Below are 16,265 nucleotides of genomic sequence, written 5' to 3'. Positions count from 1 at the left end.
GCTCTGCTGAGAGCAGAAGATGGAGGTGGGTGAAGGAGCCTGGGAGGAGGCCCAGCTGGAGAGGAGGAGAGGGTCTGGTCTTCACGGTGAGGGAAGAGGCTCCTGTAGGAGACACGAGCCCAGGAAGATGTCCAGAATGCTAACTGCCTGCCCGAGGAACTGGGGTGGGTGCTGGGCCCACAGACTGTGGTTTCATGGCAGGTGTCAGGGTGGGGGGCTTCCTGGAGGAAGGGGTCAGGAGCCAGGGCATGGGGGAGGCTGGGGAGCGCCTGCCTCAGGGATAACAGAAGAGAGCAGGAATCCACCAGAGGGGTTCAGGAACACAGGCTGAGAGCCCTGGCACGTTCCAGAGTGCCACTGGCTCCCCTGCTTGGGCCGGAGCCCCCTGAGGCCCCTGCAGAGTGGGCAGGAAAGAGGTCGTGGGGCTTGTCTTGGGGGCAGCTAGGGAGCTGGGAGGAGGAAAGGCCAGATCCCTGAGGGCTGAGGATGGAAGAAAGAATCCAGAGAGCAAACCTGGCCCTGAAAGCGAGCCGTGGGATGGAAAGTGAGGACAGCCAGTGTCGGGGGAGCCGCAGAAGCCCTCCACCCCCAACGCAGCCCCTCACCTTTGTCCTGGCATCCACTTCACCTCCCAAGCATCAGATGCATTCCCCAGGTCAGCAGCCTGCAGAGAATTCCATCTTTCGTGCCCTCAGCAAATACTGAGCTGTGCAGACCCTCCGTGCTGGCACTGGAGATGCAGCCGGGAGCCAGAGCAGGCAAAGCTCCTGCCTTGTGGGGTGGGAGTCTAGAGGGAGAGAGAATCAAGAAAGAAGTGAACTCAGAAACAAACATGGTGATCTCAAGTGCTAAGGAACGTGATGATAAAGAGGGATCGGGGGAGGCCTCTTCAGAGCCACCTCTTTGAGGAGCCGCTGGAACTGGGGCCTAAGGAGATAGAGGGAGTCAGCCAAACAAAGAGCCTTCCAGGCAGAGGGGCCTGCAGGTGCCAAGTCTCCAAAGCAGCCAGCACTGGAGGCCACGTGGCTGGAGCAGGGAAGGCGATGGGGGGTGGGGATTGGGATGGGGGAGGAGATGGGGCTGGGGTGCCCAGGAGGCAGGACCATGGGAAGGAGCTGGCTCTGCAGTAGGGGGCAGGGGGCATTTTGAGCGCAGAAGAGACTTGCCCAGATTATTTATCTGTATCTGTATCTATATCTATATCTATATCTGTGTCTACATCATCTTTATCTATATCCACATCTATCCATCCCTCCTTCCGTCCACCTGCAATGTGGGAAAAGGATGGGAGGGGAGGAAGAGTAGAGGCCAGCAGACCAGCTTAGATGCCGTCCCCTCATCGCCCCCGGAGTGACGGTGGCCTGACCTGTGGCAACAGAGATAAAAGTGGGAGGATTCAAGAATTTTTTGCTGGAAGAGTCGTCTGAGTGCTTTGTTTGTGCTCCTCTGGAAGCAGATCCTGGGATAAGGATCCAACAGCAAGTACCTTATTGGGGTGATCCCAGAAAATACAGATAGGTGCCAGGGAGGCAGACTAAGCAGGGAAAGGCAGATGGCAGGTGGAAGCCACGTTCCAGGCTGGTTTTCGCTGTAGGCCCTGCTGGGTGACTTGGGGAGCCAGTGCAGAGCACATGGTCTGAGTTATCCCCCGAGACATGACAGTAGCTCTCCTCAGGCGTCGTTTGAAGGCTGCTGGGCTAGGGTGGGGTGCATGAATTCTCCTGGGGCGGGTGGGGAAAGCTCTGGCGCCGTAGGAGGTCAGCAGCCTGCTCCACTGGGAGGGAGGGCGCACCCACAGCATCAGCTTGTCTGACTTGAGGTGAGGGATGGAGGCGGCCAGGAACCTAAGATCTGCACAGAACTTTCAGGCCAGCAATCAAGGGCCAGATGTCACCCACTGATGGACCTGGAGAGGATGCGTTTGAGGGGCGTGTAGGGTTGAGAACGGAGATAGTTGAAGCTGGGGGACTTTTGAGACCGTCGAGGGAGATTGTGTGGGGTGGGGAGAGATGGAGAAGCCACGAGGTCCTAACACCCTGGGGTTCAAAGAGAAGCATGGAAGCCGGTGGGGAAGGGGCCGTGGCTCCCACAGGTTTTCCAAGTCCCAGCCTCTCGGGGAAGAAAGGAACCGCAGAGTCCCCAGCACCTCTGCCAGGTGTGCCTTTCATCAGGTGGGCGAGTTATCCGGATGGCTGTCTTTCCCCGGGGACCAGCAGAGGCGCTGGGGACTCAGAGTCACAACAGTGAGGAAGAGATAGACCCCCATCTGCTGTTGGAGCTGAGCGGGGAGGCCCCCACATGTGGGCTGGGCACACCCCATCTGCCAGACCCCAGGCAGCGTTTGGGGATGCGGGGCCCAGCCATGTGTGGACTGGGTCCTCACATGGTTCATGGGCTGGAGATCAGCCTGATCAGACCGTCTAGGGAAATGACACCGTCTCCAGAATGCGGCCTCTTAGCTGCTAGTGGGGTTCTGGCCAAGAAAATGTTTTGGAAAGGCCTGGACAAGTTTTGCTATATTTCTCTACTGAGCAACTGCTCAGATCTGGTTGGTGGACTGACTTGCCAGCAGGACGCACGGGGGAGGAGGAGTGCCAGGGACCCTGCATTATTAAGCACTTACTGTGTGCAGGTCCCGCTAAGCACTTCACAGCCATCTCATCTGATGGCTGGCACAGCCCTGGGAAGGAGGGTTGATTGTTGTTATTGTGTAGATTGACAGGCTGAGGCTCTGAGACGCAGATTGACTTTGTTGAGACCTCTGGTCCCCTGGGCAGTACAACTCAGCTTGGCGGGTAGATCTATTCCCTTATCCTGGGAACCAGGCCGTTCCTGCTCTGGCCCCCAAACTCTCCACCTCATTTCTTCCCACTCTCCCCTCCCTCATTCTGCTCCAGCCACCCTGGCCTTTCTCTTTCTTGAACATACAGAACTCATTCACTCCACAGGATCTTTGCACATGCTCTTCTCTCCACCTGAAATGCTCTCCCTCTAAATTTTTGCATGGCTGGCTTTGTCTCCCCCCCTTTTTTTTTTTTTTAAATTAATTTATTTTTGGCTGTGTTGGGTCTTTGTTGCTGCACATGGGCTTTCTCTAGTTGCGGTGAGCAGGGGCTACTCTTCATGGCGGTGCACGGGCTTCTCATTGCGGTGGCTTCTCTTGTTGTGGAGCATGGGCTCTAGGCGCATGGGCTTCAGTAGTTGTGGCGCACGGGCTTAATTGCTCTGTGGCATGTGGGGTCTTCCCGGACCAGGGCTCGAACCCGCGTCCCCAGCACTGGCAGGCAGATTCTTAACCACTGCGCCACCAGGGAAGTCCCTTGTCTCCTCTTTAAAGCCACTTCCTCAGAGAAGCTCCCCTGACCTGCACCAGCTTCCCCAGTCGACCTCATGTCACTGTGTTTTCTTTTCTTCATCATATCTGTACCTCTCTGAAATTATACTTACATACCTGGTTTTTGTTTTGTTGCCTTTCTCCACTGGGTTCCATGAGATTAAGCACCCTGTCTTTTGTTTTGTTCACGCCTGTATCCTGAGAGCCTAAAACAGTGGGTGGCACACAGTAGGTGCTGAATTGCCTTTCTAAACCTCTCATTTTCTCCCACCATATCCCACCCGAGAAGCCACTTTTACATAAACAGTTACATGAACTTTTGGTTATCTTAACTGTTCCAAAAGTTGCTATTTTTTCTTGGGCTACTGTGATATAGATTCTGCCACATTTTTTTTTTCTTCTTCTTCCTGAGGAAAGAGTTTGCCTTTGAAACCTGCCTTTGGGGCTTTGCAGTGCCACCAGCTAGCTCGGGGGCACATCAGATGTGACATTTGATGGAGGCAGTGCTGCCATATGGTCCAGGTGTCTGCATCTTCTTTTTAGGGACAACTGGGGTTCGCAGCTGATTGCAGCTGTCCAGTTCAATGCCCGAGACAAGCTTTTGATTTTGCCAAGTGTGTCCGTGAGGCTGGGCTGAGTGAGAGGCTGTCACTCCCCGGGTACAGAGGTGGCTTCTGGGAGCTCCGTCTAGACGAGTCTCTGCCGCTGCTGCCCTCAAAATAGCAGAGGGAATTTCAAGGAAGACTTTTCTGGGCTCAGAGCAACTTGGCATTTTTATTAGATCAAAATCAAATCCAATATAGCACTGCTTGAGTCTGCTTCCTTTATTAAAATGGAAACAGACGATATTTCTGAAATAAATATCAATGCCAACTTGCTGGGCACACAGACAGCCACGCAGCTTGGCGATATCCGAGACCCTGGCACTGGGGTAGAGAGAGCCGAGCCAATGTCAGCATCAGAATCCCCTGGAGGGCTCCCGGAAACACAGATTGCCTGGTCCCAGCCCAGAGTTTCTGGCTGAGGAGATCAGGGTGGGGCCTGGGGTTCTGCATTTCCAGAGACGCCGCTTCTGCTACTCCACAGACCAAATTCTGAACTGCACTTGGCCCTGGGCTGCTGCCAGGAGGGAGTCGGCATTTTGTCACCTGTTTGGGCTCTTCAGCAACTTCTGGATGGAAACTGCTGCCTCTAGGGCCGATTCTCTTCCCATCCATCTTCCTAAGACACAAAATCATGTCTTCTCCACCCGCTCCCAGCCCCAAACCTTCCTGTGAGAGCATCCCTGGTGGGTGTCAGGTCCTGTGCCGGCCCCTCCTGGACCTTCCCCGGGAAGCCTTCTTCGGCCATCCCATTCGTGCTTCAGCTTTCTTTCAGTCAGTCATCACTCTTGGAATCCTCCTTTGCTTAACTCTCTCCCCACTGGAATGGAAATGTCATGAAGACCAGGACCTTGTCACCACATTTGTGTGGCAGCCCCAGTGCCTAGCACAGGGTTGGTCCTCAGTACCTTTCCAGTGAATGGTTGAGCTCACTTTGTCTTCATGGGGTAGTTGCTCTGAGGACTATTTCCATTTTACAGGTGAAGTTCCTTGGATTCCGAGCAACAATGTCATTTTTCTTGGCTCAGAAGTCTGGGCGACTCTGAACTCAAGCTGTGTCATTGTTCTTTATGCCCATTTTTGCCCACGGCAGTGTTTCTGCAATCATCCCCAATCCTAAGAAACACTTGGGGACAGTTGTTAAAATACAGATTTCCCTGGAGATTCCAATTCCTTGGTTTGGGGCAGGCCAGGAATTGGCTTCAGGTAAGTCTGATGATACAGCAGAAACCCCAGGTGCAGGATAAACCCTGTACCCCCAGGGGCCTGCCGGGCCATTTACACCTGGCACCCAGCGTCTTTGCAACTGCAGCCTTCCACTCCTGACCCCTCCAGCCCCGTGTACTGGGCTTTCCAGCCTCACAGACCGTCTTGCTTTCCTCCAACCACCAACATCATGAGTTTTTTCACACCTCCTGTAAAACCTCATTTACCTGCCAAGAACCTATTTCACACCCTGTTCCTTCTGCCTGAAATGACCTGCTCCCTGCCTCTGTTTGGCAAAAAACAAAACAAAACAAAACAAACCCTACCAGTGGAATTGTGAGCTTCACAGTGCTTTACAAGTCTAGCTCAGATGTCTAACAATAGTAATCAGTCCCCTCTCCAGCCCCTAGCAGAGGTGGTGTGTTCACCTCTGCATTTCCCTTCCCTGGCGCTCGAGTAGATGAGGGAGAATTTTATAGTGGTTACAAGTCCAGCCTGTGGAGTGAGGCTGCCTAGGTTCAAATCCCAGCAGTAAGACCCTGGACAAGTCACTTAACCTGTTTGAGCCTGAGTTTCCTCATCTGTGAAATGGGCATAGTAATGGCACCTAACTCCCATTTCTGAGGATTAAATGAGCCAGTGAACACGAGGCACAGTGAATGGCTCCTGACACAGTGAGAGCTGGAGGCATGTTTGCTCTTGTCATCTCTTCCCCTCACTAGACTGTGAGCACCCAGAGGACAGGTCTGCATCTGACTCCTGTCTGCAGACCCAGCACCCAGATGGAGACGGACACACAGTAGGTGCTCAACAAATGAGGAAGTGAAGGAATCAGTGGCTCTGGGGAGAGGTGGCAGGTTCAGTGGACTCAGCCTGATCCCGAGTGTGGGAAAGGGATGGAGAGAATGTTATGGCCCAGGGAGGAGTCCCCAGCAGATGGACTCTAGTGAAGTGAGGGATGAGACCCCCATTCGATCTCCTAGGACAACCCATCCCCACGGTAAACCAGAAAACCCAACCTTCCCCTCCACATGGATCCCACACAAATCCTTCCCAAATCCTCCGTCGTATTCATTCACCAAATCTACGCTTTCAGCACCGTGTGTGGAATTGTGCTGGGTGCCGAGGACACAGCGATGAATAAAAGCAGAGCTAGTCTGTGTCCTCATGTTACATACAGCCTAGAAGAGGAAAACGGGAGGAAACAAGTAAACAGATACTACCAAATATGATGGAGTGTCTGCAGCGCCCTCAGCATGCAGATTTACAGAGCACGGTTGACTTGGAGAAGCAGTCAGGGCGGCCATGGAAGAGGGATGATGGTGTCACTAGCTGGAAGGGTCTCCAAAGCCAGACATCTCAGTGCCAACCTTGATTCATCTCCCCGTCTCTCCCCACATCCCAAGTCTTTCTAGAGGTAAGAGTTCAAGGTTGGGCAGCCAGACAGTAGGCTCTGGATGGGTCCATGAGTCCCGGAGAGAGTTCTTCAGTGCCTTGGACAGCGGGTGGAGAGGGTCCATCTGGCTCTTCTGTGATAGGCTGAGCTCCTATGGGGTCAAGGATGGCAATACCAGCCACCTGCCCACCCTCACTAATTCCTCTACTGGCTTTGGAGCACCTTGGACAAGTCACTTCCCCTGTGATCGCCCCCATTTCCCTGTCTGCACATTTGTGATGCCGCTCTTGGTCTTGAAGGACCCTTCCAACCCAATGAATCCATTTTGGAACAGTGGATGTGATTTCACACAATCCAGCAGAGCTGAGAGCTGATCTCCTGGGATCTTGGTGCCTTGGAGAGAGTTCGAGACAGTGATTTCCCACTGAGGGATTGAGATGTTAGGACTGGAAGAGGCTGAATGTTAAAAAACTTCATGTTTGATATTTGGACCAAAAATGGAAGATAAATCACATCTTCTGAGAACCTCTCATGGGCTGAATACTCTGCGAAGCCTGGGAGGTTCCAAGGGAATTTGAAGCACAGTACTTGCTGCCAACCCTCTGAGTGAGACCTTGGATAGATCTCTTCCCACCTCAGGGCCTTGGCCACCTCATCTGTGAAGAGAGGTGGTTGAACCCAAACCCCCTCTATACTGGCATTTTAAAATTTTCACATCTCTCTGAGGTCACATAATGAAAGGCTTCTAGCAGGGGGCCTGCAGGGTCTGCTGACTCCTTTGTAACTAACATCCATTTGTGGGCCCAGAGAGGTGAAGTTACTTGTCAAAAGTCACACAGCTTTAAAAAAGAATAGGTTCACTCAGCTTGTCAGTGGTGGAGCCCTGGATTTGAACCTTTGACTATCAGACTCCAAGTACAGTTCCCCGCCCTGAGTCTGTACCCAAAGGAGGAGAGGCTGAGCAAAGAGACTCTCAAATGTACAGAATTTCAGGGAAGGTGGGCCGAGAACATGCCTCCAGCTCAGGGATCACTCCTTCTCCTCCTGCATGGTTTCTTCATTTGTTATAAAAAGTCAGCTCAGGACGTGCTCTGTGCCCAGCCAGGTGCTGGGGGCTGCGGGCTCCGGGATGAAGCAGACCCAGTCCCTGATGGCACTGAGTCCCCAGGTTAGTTGGGGAGACCCTGACAGCACAAAGGGACATACACAGGGAGAGAAGGACGCACAGCTTGCCGTGTGGGCACAGAGGCCCATGGAATGCTTCCCAGAGGAGGGCGCATTCAAGTGAGGAGTGGGAGACTCAATGGCCAGAGGACAGCAGGGAAGGGTGCCCCGGCCGAGGGACCAGAATGTGTGAAGCCACAGACTGGAGTCATGGGACAAAGACGCCAGCCGGGAAGTAGTCAGAGGTCAGAAATGGCCTCCTGTGGGCTGAGTCCAGCCTGAGAGATGCTGTTTGGCCCACAGACGGTTTTAAATGCTTTAAAAGCCTTAGTCGTCATCATTTAAAAGCCAGGAGATTTGATTTCAAAATCCCGATTTTCAGTTTCTCTGATCATTTTGGGAGATCAGAGCCCACATTCCCCACGGCAACAGTTGACCAAAGCTAAGGAAAGGCTGCTTCTGGCCACTTCACCCAGTTATGTCATTTGCTTGGGCCAGTAGACATTTTGAGGTGGGATTCTCTGATTTATAGCATAAGGCTTTTTTTTTTTTCCTGGCTGGTGACTGGCCCCAAAGTAAAGGAACCAGGAGAAGGGAAGTGAGTGGGGAGTCGTGGTGGGTTGGTGGGGTGTATGGTGAGGACAGGGCCCCTCACTGTAAATGGCTCTGGACCCCAAGCCCCTCCTGGGAGGCTAGAGAAGGGAGGAGGGCCCCAGTCATCAGCGAATTGACCTGATTTTGACTCACAGAAGGATAAGGATCACGGCCCTTCTTTTTCCTTAAAATCACATGATCACTTTCTCTCTGTTCCAACAAACTCTCCAGGGTTCTGCCTGTTGGCAACGGTAAGCAGGTACAATCATTTCTAAACACTCATTTAGAAAAACAATCAAGGCTTTCTGTGCACCAAATATTTGCTTTTAGATTTAAAAAAAAATCCCAACACCTATATCTTGGCAGCAGGCACTTCCAAAGAATGCAGCTGTTTCAGTGACTGGGGCCAAAACAAATGTTTTTCCTGAGGCCAAACGATTCCAGAATGTTTGGCAAATGTATCCCACCCCTTTTTAAAATATAGTAAAGTTAGCAAAGCACCAACATTAAAGAATATTAAAAACAGAAGAAACGCCAAAGGAAAAAAAAATCATGCGTGCACACTCCCCACCATTGGTACAACCATCCTCATCTTTGCCTGTTCCCTTCCAGCCTTTGTTATGAGGAAGAATCTCCCAATAGTCAGAGCTACTTTGGGGGTGGAGGAAGAGTGATGAGCTGTCTGTCCTTGGAGGAGTGCAAGCAGCCGCTTGGCTTCCGCAGGAATTCCCACCTCAAGGGGCTTGCACTGAAGGATGTCTGACCCTAAAGGATGAGAAGTATATCTGAGCATCCTTTAGAGCTCGGAGGGGGAAACAAACCAGGAGAGAACACATTTCTTTTAATGCTGAAGTTTTCAAATCAGGAAGAAATTAATTCAACCCAGCAGGCTTGTAGCTGTGAATCCTAAGGCAGCTGCTTATGTTGTCTGAGTCTCAGTTTCCTCATCTGTAAAATGGGCTCAGGCTTGCGAGGACAGAACCTAGCAGGGTGTGTAGACTATAAGCACTCTGTCACTGTTAGTTTTCCCCCTTGCCCTTTGAGCCAGTCCCACCCACCATGCCACACAGTCTCTCCTCCCTGTGTTCCCCTTTGTTCTTATCTTTCTGGCTCCATTGATTCACCATGGAATGTTCTCCAGGGGTTGAGCCATTTCTCTCCTGGGCTCACAGTCTAATGCTGGGGGGCGGGGGCTGGCAGAGCACCACTTGGAGTGGATGCTCCAAGAGAGGGAGACCCCTGAGGCTGGAGAGAGGATGTCCGGAGGGCTTCCTGTAGGAGGAGAAACTTGAGCTGGGCTTTGAGTGTTCAATTCAGCAGTAGGTACAAGGGCATTTTAGGCAGGTCCCAGCTTGGAGATGGAAATGGGTCTGGTGTGTTAGGAAGACATGAAGGAGGTGCTTGGATGAAGGCAGGGGAGCGAGCTTCCGAGAATCAAGAAAAACAGAAGAGTGAGCATGTTGGATCAGTCGAGCCTCCCAGCCCCTGTGCTTGCCCAGGCCGTCAATAGCAGAGGGCTGTAGTGGGAGGCGGTAGAGTCTCTGCCCCATGTCTCGGCCCAGGGAGCTGCTCAGGGCCGGCTTTGGGATGTCCACGTACTTGCTCGCTGGCCTGAGGTCAAGTACAATTGGGGCCCAGGAGTCATCTACACTGTTCTCCTTCTAACCCTCCCACAGCTCCTCGAGCACGTAGGAGCACACAGCGGAGCCCAGGGAAGCCTGACGGGGTGGGTGGCTGGGGGGCAGGTGAGGGTGTGGGTAGGTGAAGGGGGGGGGGATGGAAAGTTGGTGGGTGGATGGCTTGGGTGGGTGAATGTCAGGACAGGTGGGTGTGCAGGGTTGGTGGTGGGGCAGTGTGGGATTGTTGGATGGGTATGTTGGTGAGTTAAGGGGTAGAGACCTGATGAGTTAGTGGATGTGTTGGCAGGTTGGGAAGCAGATGAGTAACCGGGTGAGTTGGAGAGTGGCTGGATGGGTGGATGCTTCAGGTTATGGGTAGATGTGTGTGTGGGAAGCCAGGCTGGTGGGAGTATTATGGGGTGCTGGGAGGCTGGATGAGGCAATGGTGGGCGTATGGTGTGTTGAGAGGTGGGAGATGCTTGAGTGGGTTCTAGGGCTGTGCGGGCTCGTGGGGGGATCGTGTGTGAGTGGATGGTGGATATCTTGGTGGGTTGGTGAGTGGATGGCAGCGGATACTGGCAGGTGGATGTCTAGGTGTTGGTGGACCGGTGGGCAGATGGGTGGGTGATGGGGGCATGGCAGAGGTGGAGAGCTGGGTGGGCGGATGGTGATACGGTGAGTGGGACAGTGGGTAGAGAGCTGGGTACAGCTTGATAGATGGCTGGGTGGGGAGCTGGCGGGGGTCGATGGGCAGATGGGGTGGGGATGGAGGAAGGCAGCCGTTGGCACTGACCACGCCGTCTCTCGGCAGGATACCAGCCACACATGGGAGATTCCTGGCCCCGGAGCTCTGCACAGGAGGTGCCGGAGCTGAACCGCCAGTGCTGGGTCCTGGGGCACTGGGTGTGACAGCGACCAACCTGGCTCCAGACCTCGGGCCGTCATCGGCAAGACCACCCTGCTGCAAGACCACTGGTCTGGCGCCTTTGGAAACCTGGCCTGTGTGGGACACATGTGGCCTGCCCTGCCCGCCGCTGCCTGGGTCTCAGGGTCCTGGAAACGGGGCCAGGGCAGCCGGAGGGACTGCACAGAGCTGCACAGCGTGACTCTGGGACAGCAACTCCTAACTCTCGCCACTGCCACCCGCAGAGCCCTGCTGGGTGCAGCTGGGATGCCGGGAAAGACACAGACCTCGGCCACTGAAAACCTGGGACCCACGAGCCAGCGGGGAAGTTCAGCAGGTCCTCTGTGGGCGGAGCCCTGCGGGGGGGCAGGGAATGGGTGGGGCTTCCTGGAGGAGGGGCAGTGGCATTGGCACCAGGGGGATCACACAGCAGGCACACAGCAAGGGCTCAATAAATGCTTGTTGAATCTGTTTCCTTGCCGTGTGTGGAGGCCAGTTGCTCTCTGGGCTGTGGCTGCCCCCTCATGGCCCCCCCCATCAGGTCCCTAAGGAACCTGAAGATGAGACAGCCCTGAGTGTGCTGGTCAGGGCCAGACACTGAAGCATGGGCGGGTGGGGCACAAGGGGGAACCTGGAGCTGAGGCTAGGTCTGGGGGGCGGGGTCAGGATGGGGCCAGGCTGACAGGCTGCCTTGGATTCCAGAGGGTGGGCGAGCTGGGGGCCGGGCAGGTGGGAAATTTGGGTGGACAAGAGACAGGCCCTCAAACCCAGGCGCTAAGCTACCCTGCCTCCCACAGGGACCCTTTACCCTGTGTCTAGAGCCGCACTTACATCGAATCTCAAGGCTTAGGTGACTGGGGAAACATTCCTATTGTGAAGACGAGGGAACCTGGGGTCACAGAGATGATATAACTTGCCCAAGATCACAGAGCTAGCAAACGGCAGATGAGGGTTTGAACCAGGACTCCTGACTCCAAGAGGCCTCATCCCTTCCCAGAAGGATTTCTAGAGCTTTCCCTCAGGTAGAGAATGTTTTTCATTCTTTCATAAACCCGTCATCCAACCATCCATCATCCATTTTCCATCCATCTTCCATCCATCCATCCACCTATCCAGCCAGCCAGCCAGCCACCCATCCATTCATCCATTATCCACCCATCAGTGGTCTTTCTTCCTTGTATCAGACATCCATCCGTCATCCTTTCATGCATCACCCATCCTCATTATTCAACCATCCATCCATCTGTGTATCCATCTACCCAATGATATAATTCATTGTGCCCCTACTATGTGCCAAACACTGTGGTAGGCACCTGAGACAGGATACTGAACCATCCAGAGAGGGCGTCTGTCCTCACAGAGCTCACAGATGGGCAGGACACATAACTAGACAGATGATTATATAGGACAGTGTGTGAAGTGCTCTGGGACCAGGCAGCCTGGATTCAGATCCCCGCTCCTCCACTTGAGACCTTGGGCAAGTTACCTGACCTCTCTGTGCCTCAACCCCATGGGCACATGGGGCGCATCAGCACACCTACCTCTTAAAACTATTCTGAGGGTTAAAGGAGGGAATGTATGCGAAGCATTTAGAACAGAGCCTGGCACACAAACACTCTGTCGGTGTTTGCTATTACCTCAATGAGGGGAACTGAGGGGGGGAAGCTGCAGGAGCCCAAAGGCAGCACCTGCTTGTTGGGGGTGGTGGGAATGGTGGTCAGGGGAGGCTCCTGTGGGAAAATGACATTTAAGCTGAGACATGAAGTTGTCTAGATGTCGGGCAGGCAAAAATGTAGAGGGGAAGAAAGTTGGGAACATGATAGGAACTTTAAGATAGTCTAGATGGCAGGTGCGGAGAGAAGGGAGAGCAGCGGAGGTGGTGAGAAATCTGGCAGCAGAGGTCGGTGGGGCCAGAGGGACTCTGAAGCCTCTTTGGGACGGAGCAGCGGGGGATGCTTTCAGCAGAGTGGGAAGCGCCCAGCTGTGCATTCCAGGAAGGTCCCCGCAGCTCTGGACAGAGAACAGATGCGAGAGGATGGCTCCCTTCCTCATCCTCACCACACCTGAAGGGAGAGAAGCGGGTGGGCTGCTTCAGCACGGAGGCCCTGGGACAGTGAGAGCAGATTCAGGAGCTAGTCAGCAGGGAGAACAGGCCGAGGTGGGGGGAGGGGAGGGGAAAGTCAGCAATGACTCTCAGGTTATGGGCTGCGGGAGGCGGGGGCAGGGTCAGATGTTTTGAGTCTCAGTGCCTGGGGGACACCCAGGTGGAGGTGTGTGCTATTCATTCATTCATTCATGCAGCTGTTAAGTCAGTGATTCATTCATCCAGTGAATATTGCAGACCTACCGTGAGGGGTGGGAGCTGGGTCTGGGAGACAGACTGGGACCCAAATAAAAAGGCTTTGAATGTCAGGACAAGAGGGTCAGGCTTTGGCCTCTGGGCGAGAAGAAAACACAGCAGCAGCGTGAGGCTGGGCAGGGGCGCGTCCAAAGGGAAATCTGGCCCAGGGCCCCTTGGAGCTCTCTATTCTCACCCAGGATCCTTTCAAAGTTACAAGTGGACCACAGAGGTCCGGGAGATGATTTTCATTGACACATGGGAAAAATTCTAATCTATTTTAACAGTTGTGTTTATGTAAATGTGTATTAGGAAAAAAATGTGTAACGGGCACATTAGTGCCATGATTTCACAGACGTTATTGCTTAAGATGAAACCAAAATAGGCATTTAAGTTAAAAGAAAAAAGTTGGCTTAAAGAAAAATATTAAATAAATAATCGTGGAAGTGGTATGTGATTATGGTACGCGGACGGCTCAAGCGGGGGCCATTCTTACCCTCTGCTCAGGCCAGAGAGGGACGGGGAGGAGGGAGGAGGCCCATGGGACCACTCAGGCTTCAAGTCCTTTCGGGCACCTGCTGGGCGGCGGGGAGAAGTAGCTGTCTTTCAGTCTCACAGAGGTTGCAGCAAGAAGGCTGCAGGTTAGATTAAAGGAAGCACTTCCAGGCAGTCCAGGTGAATGATCCCAATGAGTCCCTACTGAGAGTTACTGGAAGGGTTGTCTTCATGCAGGGAACAAATGCCACACTGTCTGTCTGAACCTGGGAGGAGGAAGGACCACCTGGTTTGAAAGCAAGGGTCCTGGGTGAGCACACAGAGGCTTGGATGGGGAGGCAAAGGCGCCCTCCTCCCGCCCCGGCAGACAACTTTCCCAGCTCCATCCCCTGCAGTGAGCAGACATGGATAGAATGACCATCCGTCTGTCCATGGATAGAATGGCCGTTGACCTTGGACGTTGACCTTGACCCCCATAGGTTGGCCTGACCCACAGCCCAGAGTAGTTATTATGCAGCCTGTTCTGCCCTGGGCACCTGCTCCCAGCCTCCCTGTAGCCACACACCCTGGGCTTGTGTGCACACGCCAACCTCGACATTGTATAAGCTTGAGTTAGCAATTTGTACGTGCACAGCTGCTAACCCACCCTTGCCTGTGTGCTGCCGCTGGCCCTGAGCACGCGCTCATGTGGGCACGTGCTGGCCCTGGACCCGTGACTGCACATGCCCCGTGCCCTGAAATGAGGCTCTGCCCTTTTGTTTGCTCACATCACCCCCTTTCTCCCCAGGTGCCCTTGGGGCCATGGTCCTTGCCCTGCCCGGGGGCTAATGGGCAGGTCCAGGCCTCTGGAGGTCACTGGGCTGACTGCCCTCTTCGGCTGGTGGCTGTGATAAGCCGTCCTCCCCGCCGCCAGCACCAAAGCCAGCCCATCCTGGCCACACACTCCCTCAGGTAATGGAAGCGTCAACTTGATTCATGGCCATTCGTCCGCGGCAGTCAGGCCTGAGGACAAGGCTCGCTGGGAGGCTCATCTCTGGGAAGAGCCGCTGCTTCCAAGGTGCTGACTCCTTGTTTGGGAGGAAGTGGGGACAGAGGAAAGCAGCTGGGGCTGCAGAGTTAGTTCAGATCCTGAGACCACCGCTGACCTGCATTGGGCCTCATTTGTCGAGAACTATTTGCCGAGGGGCTTCCGTGAGCCAGGCGCTGAGTGTGCACTGGAGCTGCCACGGTGAGTCAGAAAGACACTGACTCTATCCTCATGGAAAGGATATTCCAGGGCGGAGACAGAGATGACTTTAATAATTCTAACAAAAATATCAGTTCAGCTTCTGGGAAGCGCTGTGTAGGCGAACCACGGAAAGACCGGATTTAAACTGCAGGGGTGAGGGCGGGCCTCTCAGAGGAAGGGCCATGGCAACAGGGATTGAAGGATGAGGAAGGAGGCAACGAGGCGGTGTGGGCAGAAGTCACAGCATGTGCAAAGGCCCTGGGGTCGACACGAATGCCGTGTGGTTGTGTGTGACACCGGGACAGTGTGCCTGGAGCTCCAGGCGAGGGCATGAGGCCTGCTACTGAGCAGGCGTCTGGGGTCAGAGTGTGTGGGGCCTTGTGGATTACGGCAAGTTTGGCCTTCACCTGGAAGGCTGCCGGGGACCTCTGATAGGAGGGTTTTAAGAGATGGACACATCAGCTCTGTGTTTTGGGAAGTTCACCCAGGTCTGGGAGATGGGGTGCAGGGCAGAGGCAGGGTGACCAGAGAGGAGCTGCTGCAGGTCCTGGAGGGAGATGGGGAGGGGCGAGGGGCGCCTGGACTGGGCTGGCCTTTCTCTGAGCCTCCCTTTGGGGCTTTGATACTGTGCAGGCAGGGATGCTGTAGGCCACATGAGGCCTTCGTGGAAACCAGGAAAGAGTGTCCTCTGAATGGACGACTTAGAAAAGCTCCCATCCCCAAGCCATGAGAGATGGGGCCCTGGAGCACATAGCCTGGGAGGCCTGGAGTTTAGCTCCTCTCACCCCTCACCCCTCACCCAGGGCTTCTGGGCAGTGAACAAATTACACCGCTGCACTGGTGGACAGCCCCGCCGTGGGACCGAAGATAAACTCAGCGCAGCCAGACCACCAGTCATGAGGAAAAACCAGTCTCCTCCGCGCGGGGATTTACTGCACAGACAGACAGGAAATCACGGCCCGGGACCTCTTCCCTGTGCCCGCACAGCCCAGCCCACCATTCCCTGGAAATTGCTTCTCGGGCCACATTTCACCCCAGACAGACGCTGTCTGAGCCTCTGCCTTCGGGGAGGCCGGTGGCTGCGGGATGGCCAGAGGCCTGGCAGGGGAGCAGGCAGCTGCCAGGACTGGCCAGGACATTAGGGAGGGAGGGGCCCTGGGACTCGGGGGGCGGGGAGCGGGAAGGGGCCTCTGCCTGGGAGAAGTTCCAGGGCATGAGGCCGAGATGGTGAGTCAGTGCACCAAGCCCCCTTCCCTGGACCCTGCTGACCCTCCCCCAGAACTTCCAGGGTGAGTGGGTGGGTGTCAGGGGTGGGAGGTGCAGGCAGGGTGGGTTAGAGAGAGGAGGCGAGGGAGGGGCTCAGAGCAGGGACAAGAGCTGGTGGG

The 16,265-nt window shown here is 54.6% G+C and overlaps 1 protein-coding gene across 3 annotated transcripts in view; it reads left to right on the top strand.

The window, feature by feature from the left end:
• Positions 1-11,440, top strand: part of GSG1L (GSG1 like) — a 212,145-nt gene extending 200,705 nt beyond the window's left edge. Inside the window, exon 6 of one of the 3 annotated variants that reach the window (XM_059896824.1) lies at positions 10,727-11,440. In XM_059896824.1, coding sequence (XP_059752807.1) covers positions 10,727-10,824 — 98 coding nt within the window. In that variant the 3' untranslated portion in view covers positions 10,825-11,440. The remainder of the gene's footprint in view (positions 1-10,726) is intronic. The other 2 variants (XM_059896823.1, XM_059896822.1) reach the window with 2 other exon arrangements.
• The last annotated feature ends 4,825 nt before the right edge of the window (positions 11,441-16,265 follow it).

This window comes from Balaenoptera ricei, chromosome 15 (assembly GCF_028023285.1).
Source record: "Balaenoptera ricei isolate mBalRic1 chromosome 15, mBalRic1.hap2, whole genome shotgun sequence".
Lineage (NCBI taxonomy): Eukaryota > Metazoa > Chordata > Mammalia > Artiodactyla > Balaenopteridae > Balaenoptera > Balaenoptera ricei.
Note: the sequence above shows the minus strand (reverse complement) of the source record. Positions and strands in the feature narration are given on the sequence as shown.